This window comes from Sorghum bicolor, chromosome 9 (assembly GCF_000003195.3).
Source record: "Sorghum bicolor cultivar BTx623 chromosome 9, Sorghum_bicolor_NCBIv3, whole genome shotgun sequence".
Classification (NCBI taxonomy): Eukaryota; Viridiplantae; Streptophyta; class Magnoliopsida; order Poales; family Poaceae; genus Sorghum; species Sorghum bicolor.
Window position 1 is genome coordinate 20917947 of NC_012878.2, and position 11491 is coordinate 20929437.

The following is an 11491-nucleotide window of genomic DNA, read 5'->3' on the forward strand; positions in this document are numbered from 1 at the left end:
ACCGCAAAAGTCACATTTATATATATATATATATATACTGCACCACCTCAAATTTGAAAAAATAGTAGTTTTAGCTTAAATTTTACCATATATGCACCATCCCTGATACAAGTATATGCACCCACAAAGCAAGTGCACCATCCTTCAATTTACCCTAGCTTCGCGTTTAAGGTTTAGGGTTTAGGATTTTGTCTTATATTTCACCTGGCTCGTGCGTATCCTGTGTCAATGTGTGCGCACAATAAATTGATTAGATACAAGAAAACATAGCACGAAGTAGTATGAATGGCTCGCCCTAGAAATGGCTGCTTTGTCGAGTGCACGAGACACTCGGCAAAGCCCAAAAAAATACTCAAAAACCTTCTCGGCAAAGACCATTAAGTGAAAAAAACATCAAAAAAGTATTAGAAAGACCCTTGACAAAAAAAATTCTAAAAAACCAAAAAATAGTAATATTTTTATCGGGGGAGGCCCAACCGGCAATTTTTGATGTAGATTTCACAGGTAAGTGACCAATTGGATTCAAACCCATAACTTTCTCCTTGCGTGTAACCACGTCTACCACTACATCACACCATCACATGTGTCTAGAATCCGTTTTGGTTCCTCACATATTATACTCAATCGAGAGTAAATTGTTTGTTTAAGATCCTAAATAAATTCAAATAAAACAGTTGCCAATTATAATATTTCATAACTTTTTGAGATCTATAACTTGGATTTTGTTAGTTTCTCGTCATTTACAAAATTTGAATTTCAAATTTGAGAAATTCAAACATAGTTTTCGTTGAGAAGGTGACTTAAAATCAGAAAGCTGTCAACTACAAAGTTTCATAACTTTTCAAGATCAACAACTTTCATTTAGGTTGTTTTTCCACCCGAGGTCGGTTGAAAAATTCGAATTTTAAATTTTAAAATTCAAACATAGTTTTGCATAACAAGATGAACTCAAATGAAAAAGTTATCAACTACGAGTTCTATAACTCTTTGAGATCTATAACTTTCAATTAGGATGTTTTTCTATCCGAGATCATTTGAAAAATTCAAATTTTAAAATTTTAAAATTCAAACATAGTTTTGCATGACAAGATAAACTCAAATGAAAAAGTTGCCAACTACACAATTCTATAACTTCTCAAGATCTACAAAGTTTATTTTGGTTGTTTTATCATTCATTCATCAGATATGGTGGTTCTAATATTGTTCACAAATCTTATACATTTGTCTTGTAGTTTCATAAAACTTATGAGAGAAATGTAGATTTTGTGAACAATGTTACTATCGCTTTGTCGAATAAAAAAATGACCACAATAAAAATTATAGATCTTGAGAAATTATAAAACATTGTAGTAGTCTAAAATTTTTCATTTGAATTAATTTACTGCTTCAAATATGTTTTGAATAAATTATTTGCCGAGTGTCAAAAAATAGTAGGCAAAAAACTTTTTTGCCTAGTGCCAAACAAATATTTGGCAAAAAGGTTCTTTGCCGAGTGTCAAAAAACACTTGGTCGAGTGTTTGCTAAGTGCTTTTTCTTGACACTTAGCAAAGAGCTTCTTTGCTTAGTGTTTTTTTTCAAGTGATTTTTATTTAGTACTCGGAAAAGAGCTTCTTTGCATAGTGTAAAAAAACACACGGCAAACCAAAAAGCACTCTGCAAAGTCTTGATTTCGGTAGTATAGTTTGCAACAGCGACATTTTCGCATAGTGAAAACACCACGCATATCCACACTATATCTGGACTAGAAGACACTTGCCTCATAATGGCTAATAACAAATTTAAAATTGGAAATCCTGAATTTATCGCTATCTTCACAATTTACTCAAATATTCTGGCACACATGTAGAAGAACCATCAATAGTGCATATGTGAACAGCCCAAATTTTGTAGCACTGCAGGTTTATAGATGCACCCTTGTTTTCAAAACTCTTAACTATAATTTTAATGAGGTTTTCTTAAATTTACACCGAAGATGTGGTTTGCACGGGATATTTTGCCTTGTTCTACTTCAAAACATGTTCTCTAAATAAAATATATTCTCCGTCCTTAAATATACAGTCCTAATTTTATGCAAAATTCTAGATGAAGTAACCTCCGACATAGTTTTAAAACACAACATTCAATAATAGAGATCCATAGATCATTGTCTGGTCCAAATCTGACATCATTACGAGAATTCGATCCAGTAGAGGGAGTCCGCCAACGACATCGCATCCACGCTGGTGAGTTGAGCTGGAGCAAGAGAAACAAATTAGAGGAGCCAATACAAATTAAGGAAAGATATAAAAATAATGACCTTGAAGAACTTATTTTCTTTAAAATAACTACTTATACTAATGGTTAAAACAGAAGTATATACAAAAGTTGTAGACCATAGGGGAGCCTTTTGGCCCCTGCTAGCCCACTCCCCCCTGGAGTGCTACCACGCTGAGGGCATGACTAGGGAGGATCGCCTCTGCTTGATTAAGAGGAGGCGAGGAGAGTGGAGGTAGGAGAAGATTAAGAAGAAAAGGCCGTGAGGGAGAGAGGAGAGAGAATAAGCTTATGGGGATGTTGCATTCTGTGTGAGTGAACCACGTTGAATAAAAAATTCAGATCCACAAACTAAGGATCATTGCAAGTTAGTAATACAACCCAATGGTGAACATATAACTATCGGGATGTATTATCAACTGACAGTGATAATTATTTACTGGTGTCAATTGGTTTTAAAATCTCAAAGTAATATACTTTGCTAATGAACCCCCAGTGTTACCTTTATCATTGGCAGTTTTAACTCTTTGGCAGTGATGTGCCGATAGGGGTTGTAGTTTACGGAATAGTGTGCATACTATCCATTTTTATCGGCAACATAAGTATGTTAATCCCAATATCTCCCCACTGTCAAGGAAGTGTTGCATGTGTTGCTTTATTGTAATGTGGGACGCACGTACTCCAGGCACTGTAGGGCGCGAGATGTGCGTAGCCACAGAACGTGCGGCACGCGTGGAGGCGACCGCGACGTCGCGCAGGATCAGCCCACCACCAGTGACTAAATTTAGAAAAGATAATTAGTTTCCTATTATTAGTCCTTTGTTTTAGGAGCAATTAGCTCTCATTCGGTTGGGCCAAGAACCATATATTCTTGTAACCACATATTGGTGAGATTAAGCAAGATTTGTTATCCCTGAGCATTTCCAACAACTTGGTATTTCAACATACTATCCTACCAAATTTGCTAAAAGCATAAAAATCCTCCTCCAACAACTCCTTATCTCAACTTGCTAAATTTCCCAAGTTGCTATCCAGAGGTTTCTACTGCCGAGATTTGTCAAGTTGCTATCCCAAGTTGCTATCCCGAGCGCAACTTGTTGGAGACACATATTCTTTTACCAAGTGAGCGAGTCTCATCTGTCATCCTCAATTTTACCAAGTGAGAATAGCAACTTATTGGAGACACATCCTTTTTTCTTTTGCTAAACAAATTAGCAACTTGCTATAACTCAAGATTTGACAAGTGAATTTTACCAAGTTCTTGGAGATGCTCTCCATCTCTCTCTTCTACGAACAAGCCTGCGGCGGAGGGGCAAACCTCACTGGAGAAGATGGACCGTGGCTACGAACTCCGTAGCTAGGGGCCAGCTATCCTAGAGCCTGACGCCCTTGACAACCAAGTATCACGGTCTCGTTGATCCTCATCTTCCTCAGCCGTCGCGCCAGCATCATCACCACCAGCCGCCATAAACCCTAGCCTACCACCAGCCGCCGCACACCCTAGCCCACCACCAGCCGCCACTGCTAGCACTCCTTTCTCACTGTCGTCGTCAGCCGCTTCCTGCACCGGCACCATGGGGGATGATCTCAAGGCCTCCCTCAAGGCGCTCACCAAGAACGTTGCCTTGATATAGAAGTCGACCGAGGCCAATGGCAAGGCCATCTCCGACCCCTCCATCGCTGGATCGTCCGCGTCCAGCGGTTGGCCAGGGTCTAGGGATGAACATCACCAAGATCGGCCTCCCAAACAATGGTGGCCTAAGTTTCCGCACTACAACAGCAAGAGTGACCCGCTGGTCTTCCTCAACCATGCGAGTCCTTCTTCTAGTAGTAGTGGATCATGCCAGAAGAACGCACTTGGATGGCGTCCTACAATCTCCAAGAGGGGGCACAACAGTGGTACATGCAAGTGCAGGAGGACAAGGGGACGCTGTCGTGGCTCCATTTCAAGGAGCTCCTCAACCTCCATTTTAGACCGCCGCTGCGCTCAGCCCCCCTCTTCGAGCTCGTGTCCTGCTGGCGAATAGGAACGGTGGAGGGGTACCAAGATCGCATCCAAGCCCTCCTTCCCCACGCGGGCCATCTCGATGAAGCGCAATGTGTGCAACTGTTCACAGGTGGTTTGCTGCCTCCGCTCAATCTCCAGATCGCATCCAAGCCCTCCTTCCCCGTGCGGGCCATCGCGATGAACCCACAATCACTGGCGGCAGCCATGAGCCTTGCACGCCAGATGGAACTCTGGAGCAGTATTGCGTGTCCACGGCCAAGGCACCTAACCAGGGAGTGTAGCCATCTCTAGGATCGCGCCCTGCTGCTCCGTCCACGACCAACCCGCCAGCACCCACCGCATCGGTCAAGCGCCTAAACCAAATGGAACAGGAGGAACGGCGCCGCCTCGGACTGTTCTTCAACTATGATGAGAAGTACAGTCATGGGCATAACAAGGTTTGCAAAAGTTTGTTCTTTGAGGATAGCATGGAGGAGGACAAGGACTGCACCGAGGACACGCCAGACACGGACACGCTAGACACGGACACGTCGGTGTTCTCCCTTCATGCCGTGGAGGGTGTCGCCGTGGGCAACTCGATCCTGCTCCGGGTGCAACTAGGCGTGGCATCGCTCGTCGCCTTGGTCGACACAGGGTTGACCCATAACTTCATCGGTGAGTCCACCGCCACACGCATGGGGCTGATTGTCCAGCCACGACCACAAATGACCACCACGGTCGCCAACGGAGAAAAGGTGGCCTGCCCCAGAGTACTCCGCCACGCATCCATCGTCATCGAGGGCATGAAGTTCCACGTCAATCTGTATGTCATGCCGCTCACTGGGTACGACATTGTCCTCGGCAGCCAGTGGATGGCCAAACTAGGGTGCATTGCTGGGGACATCACCACGTGTCCTGACGTTCTAGCATTGTAGGCATCACATATGCTGGTACGGCATGCCCAACCCCGATGGACCGGCGGTCCGTGCAACAAGCTTCGAGGGCTCCCTCCTCGACAGGCTCCTCGTCTCCTTCACCAACGTCTTCGCCAAGCCCACAGGTCTACCTCCTCAACACGGCCACGACCACGCCATCATCCTCAACCCTGGCACATCATCGGTGGAGGTCCAGCTGTATCGGTACCCGGCGACCCACAAGGATAAGCTAGAGTGGCAGTGTGCCGCATTGATCAAACAACGCATTGTATGCCGCAGCAACTCGTCCTTCTCCTCGCCAGTCCTCCTCGTCAAGAAAGCGGATAGTTCATGGCGATTCTGCGTTGACTACAGGGCGCTAAATGCGCTCACCGTCAAGGACACTTTCCCCATCCTCGTCATCGATGAGCTCCTCGATGAGCTCCATGGGGCGCGCTTCTTCACCAAGCTCGACTTGTGGTCGGGTTATCAACAGTTGTGCATGTGACCAGAGGACGTCCACAAGACGGTGTTTCGCACCCATGGCAGACTCTACGAGTTCTTGGTCATGCCGTTCGGGCTGTGAAATGCTCCGGTGACATTCCAAGCGCTCATGAATGATATTTTTTGGTCCTACCTGTGCTATTTTGTTCTTGTATTCTTTGATGATATTTTGATTTATAGCAAGACATGGGGAGACCACCCTGGCCACCTCCGCACTGTCCTGTCGACCCTGTGGCAGCATAGGTGATTCATCAAGCGCACCAAGTGTGCCTTTGGCATCGACTTCATGGCATATTTTGGCCACATCATCTCTGCCGCCGCGGTCGCCATGGATCCAGCGAAGGTGTAGGCCATCTACGACTGGCCCCGACTGTGCTCGGCACGTGCGGTACGCGGTTTCCTTAGCTTGGCGGGATACTGCCACAAATTCATCCACAACTATGGCACCATGGCTATGGCCCTCTCCGCCCTCCTAAAAAAGAAAGGGTTCTCCTGGACCAAGGTAGTGATCGCAGCGTTCGATGCCCTCAAGGGCGTGGTCTCAGCACTAATCCTCACCATGCCGAACTTCACCATGCCGTTCACCATGGAATGCGACGCCTCCTCCCACGGCTTTGGCATAGTCCTCATCCAATACGGCCACCCCATTGCCTTCTTTAGCAAGCCCGTTGCACCTCACCCCGTGCCCTCGCCGCATACGAGTGATAACTCATTGGCTTGGTGCATGCTGTCAGGCACTAGAAACTGTACCTTTGGGGTCGTCACTTCACCGTCAAGACCGACCATTATAGCCTCAAATATCTCCTAGACCAGTGGCTGGCGAGCATCCCCCAACACCATTGGGTGGGGAAGCTGCTTGGCTTTGACTTCAAGGTGGAATACAAGCCCGGAGCGACAAACACAGTGGCAGACATGTTGTCAAGCCGCGACACATCCGATGACGCCACTGTCCTCGCGTTGTCCACTCCCTGGTTCCACTTCATCGAGCGCCTTTGCCAAGCCCAGGAGAGCGACCATGCGCTGGTGGCCATTAAGGATGAGATCTACACGGGCGCGCACACTGGCCTGTGGTCCACCACCGATGGCATGGTCCAATTCATCGGATGCCAGTACATTCCCTTGGCTTCGTCGTTGCTCCAAGAGATCATGCTGGCTGTCCATGAGGAGGGACATGAAGGCATCCAGCGCACGCTCCACCGACTATGTCGTGACTTCCATTTTCCTAACATGAAGAGCCTTGTGCAGGACATGGTGCGGGCATGTGGGGTGTGCCAGCAATACAAGGTTGAGCACCTTCACCCAGCCGGGCTTCTGCTCCCACTGCTGGTGCTGCAGGGTGTGTGGACGGACATCACCTTGGACTTTGTCGAGGTGCTTCCCCATGTCTGCGGCAAGTCCGTCATCTTGACGGTGGTGGACAACTTTAGCAAGTACTGCCACTTCATCCCCTTGGCACACCCGTACTTTGCCGAATTTGTCGCTCAAGTCTTCTTTGCTTAGATCATTTGCCTCCATGGCGTTCCTCAGTCCATGTTGTCAGACCATGACCTGGTCTTCACCTCCACATTCTGGCGTGAACTGATGCGCCTAGTGGGCACCATGCTCCACATGACTACAACATTTCACCCCTAGTCAGATGGGCAGTCCCAGGCCGCCTACTGTGTCATCATCATGTACCTGTGGTGCTTGACTAGGGACTGGTTGTGCTAGAGGTTGCGGTGGCTTCCATGGGTAGAATTCATCTTCAACACCACCTACCAGACCTCGCTGAGGGACACCTCGTTCTAGGTCGTCTATGGATGTGATCCCCCTCCATTCGGTCATACAAACTGGGGGACACAAGGGTGGCTACCTTCGCAGCATGGAGGAGCGCACAGAGTTCTTGGAGGACATCTGCTACCGCCTTGACCAAGCACAGGCCACCCAGAAAAAGAACTACGACAAGTCACACAGTGACGTTCTTATCAAGTCAGGGATTGTGTCCTCCTTTGGCTTCATCAGCACGAGCCAGCATCCTTGTCGCAGACGGTCACCGGCAAGTTGAAGCCATGATACTTCGGGCCCTACCGTATCACGGAGATGATCAACAAGGTGGCCATCCGTCTTGCTCTGCCGCCCTGCGCTCGCCTACACGATGTCTTCCACATCGCCCTTCTCAAGAAGTGGCACGGGACGCAGCCCGACGCCCCACAATTGACACTTCTAACACCACTTAAGCTAAGTTGTCATCCCTATCATGACGCCAAAATTGTGGTATAAAAACTGTCCACCAATAAAATAAATATAAGATCCACAAGCATACAAATTAAATAACATTGTAGCACTTCACCGGGAAGTATTCCAGGTATTATTATTTATATTTAGCTCAAACGAAAGAACTAAGGACTTAAACAATGAGACCAACTTACAAAACCTGAGTACTTATGAGTGATTGGGTTGCATAGTCACATACTTGGTACGAGGGTGAACCAAGATAGATATATGATATAAAGTATAAAAGCCTAGGGAATATAGAGACTAGATATAGACTACTCAGATTAATATTAGGTAGACGTCTGATTAGTTCAAGAGATAGAAAATCCGAAGTAGTTCTAATTTATCAAGTCATTCATCTACTCTAATGCTACACTATCATATATAGCACAAAAGACTCTTCATTTATGTATAAGAAACATTGCTATAAAAAGCCAAGATAGAGCTGGACTTCCTACACAACTGCGGTTCTACCTGTTCTATAACCGGAGGTTGGAATACAAAGGACTCAACAGAACTATCACTTCCATGATCTACCACGTAACTCTGCCAATACGGTGTAATTGCAGATAAACAACATCTAAGCACCATGCTTACATGACATCTATCACCTAACCCTCCAGTGAAGAGAGCTAAGCGCTTTGCAAACATATACATAAACTCATCATCAATCATAACCATATCAAATGTAGAACTAGAATAAACTAGAAACATAATAAATAGAAACATAATGATATTTAGAATAAAGTCAAAGAGAGATAAAAGATAATACCAATCTTCGATGAAGATCCAGAAATTCTGAGCACAGGCGCCCGACTCTTCCTCTATCTAATCTAATCCTATGTAGAAGATGAAGATTAGGAGTAGCTAGTCTATCTCTAAACCCTGGCTCTAATGGCTCCCTCTAGTTCTTAGATGAGAATAAAAATATAATTATGTTTTTCTCTCTATTTTGAGCTCTCTCTAGGGGGGCAGGGCTATATTTATAGCCCCCTAGAAAGCACCACAACCCTTGGATCAAACCGACTTAAACATGCGCTTAACATTAATCCTCAAAGTCGGTAGAGGCAGGATCCGTGAGGTTGGCTCTGATTAGCCAGGCTCCCCGGGCGGCCGCCCCTGTCAGGCCTGGGCGCCCGCCCTTGCCCTATGGTAGGTGGGCCCCACCTTTCAGGTGGTGTCTTTTCAAGTCTTCTAGAGTATTCAGGAGTTGACGTTCAGGTCTTCTCTTTATGTAAATCTGACATGTGAAGCTTTTTTTTGTTATTATTCTTATAACCCCTGCAGAAACAGACATTCACCAAAATTTGTGGAAATTGTCCGTAAAAACCCTATGTCTATAGTGATGTTCAATTTTTACCCCCTTTCTTCTCCTTAGTTGACATATAATTTTGATGGTTAACAACCATCAACACCCACCTCCTCTAGCAAGCGTGCACCACGGCACGGTGGTGTGTGAGCCTGAGCGGGTCATCAAGTCACACTTGGCTCGTGGGGTGCGTCAAATCCTGGTTCAATGGAAGGGGACCTCTGCAGCTTCTGCAACATGGGAGGACATGGAGCTATTATTCACCCGCTACCCTGCACTACAGCTCTAGAGGACGAGCTGTCTCTCGACTGAGGGAGAGATGTCTTGTGGAGACGCACATAGTCCAGCTGCCGTAGGGCACGAGATGTGTGACGAGCCACGGAACACGCGGCATGCGTGGAGGTGGACCGCGACGTCAGTGGCTAAGTTTAGAAAAGATAATTAGTTTCCTATTATTAGTTCTTTGTTTTAGGAGCAATTAGCTCTTATTTAGTTGGGCCAGGGGCCATATATTCTTGTAACCGCACATTGGCGAGATTAAGCAAGATTTGTTAACCTATATGAACAAGCCTGCGACGGAGGGGCAAACCTTGCCGAAGAAGACGGACCGTGGCTATGAACTCCGTGGCCAAGGGCCAGCTATCCTATGGCCCGACGCCCTGGACATTTATCTCATTATATGTTTTAGAATTGTTTTTTAGAGATATATAAGGAATCAACCCCAGTCTTATAGCATAAAGAACGGTTATGCATATATATAATTAATATATAGTTACTTGTAGTGTAGCATTATTGCTGTCATTTGATTTGCAATTTTACATGTTGCTATATATCGGCAGGAGCTACTACAGGTGCACTCACAAGAACTACTACGGGTGCGAGGCGAAGAAGAAGGTGCAGCGCCTAGACGATGACCCGTTCACGTACGAGGTCACATACTGTGGCAACCACACCTGCCTCACCTCGACGACTCCGCTCCTCACAATCCCAGCAGGCCCCGCTACCGTGGCCTCAACAGCTGCCAACATGCTAAACAACTCCCCGACTGATTCAGCAACAGCCCTCGCCGCCGGTCATCAGGACCTCTTCATGCCGGCCGCTGAGCATCCTGCACAGGCGCTGTCCACGGCCATCCAGCTCGGCATCAGCTGGATGCCATCAACCCTCGTTGGCTCCAGTGCCCCCGAGGGAAGCAGCTCTCAGGTGAACGTGCCCGCCTCAGGAAGGGACACCGCCGAATACCCGGTTATGGACCTCGCCGATGCCATGTTCAACTCTGGCAGCCGCGGAGGGAGCAGCATGGACGCCATCTTCCTTGCTCGTCATGATCGACGTGATACCTAGATCCATCTGATGCATCCGATGATCAGTTTCCGGTGGGGATCGATCCTTGATTCGAGTTTTGATCATCACATGACCGTAACTTCGTACAACAACCATGTAGGTGTAGGCATGGAATATATAGGTTCAAGTTTGTTCTTTGATCTTAATTTAGCCACTTAAATCGCTACATAGATTTGTTTGCGGCAAGGCCGTGCTAATAAAGGTGCTCACAGTTAATAGGTATTGAAAGAATAAGTGTACAGGACATGTGTCCGCCCCTCTTGTACATATAAAAATCAACGACGATATTTGTAATTGTATAACTCTTAGGTTCATGTTTGTTTGCAAATAAACATCGAAAATAGGATACATAATTTTGCTCGAAAGCCCTTATGGAAAAAAATTGTATGTAAAAAAGCATTAAATTCATACAGACGTCACCACGTTCGCGTGTATAGAGTAGCACTACTACAGACGTGTTATACTGACATGCGTTTGTAGTAACTGGTCAAGCGGGGTCGCCGGTCTGATGAGATCAACACACCTCTATAATAAAATATTATTATAGGTGATGAATGACATTTTTGATTGATTTGCATGCCTTGCACCACTGGTACACATCTTCTAAGCAACCTATCTAAGCATACCCGAAAGAGGTAGGGTGGATCCCATATGTGGAGACGACTTTTATAAATGAGCCTCTTTCTTATTTTCTCCTGGTGTTACGTAACCTGCAACCATAAAGTTGACAATATTCACGCACCAAGGATCTGTCTTGGTCACTTTAAATAGCATCTCATCTTTTATTCAATCAATAATTGGTAGTTCCTGAGGTTCTTTAAAATACATCTTAGACAAATGATCAGCAACAGGGTTTTCTATAACTTTTCTATCTTTAATTTCCAAATCAAATTCTTGAGGTAATAAAATCCATCTTATTAATCATG

At 45.8% G+C, this 11491-nt stretch overlaps 1 protein-coding gene across 1 annotated transcript in view; it reads left to right on the plus strand.

Moving 5' to 3' along the window:
• The window catches only part of LOC8058326 (probable WRKY transcription factor 17), a 15808-nt gene extending 4929 nt beyond the window's left edge, over nucleotides 1-10879 (plus strand). The window contains exon 3 of the mRNA XM_002439486.2: nucleotides 10061-10879. Within this exon, the coding sequence (XP_002439531.2) occupies nucleotides 10061-10565 (505 nt within the window). The 3' untranslated portion in view covers nucleotides 10566-10879. The remainder of the gene's footprint in view (nucleotides 1-10060) is intronic.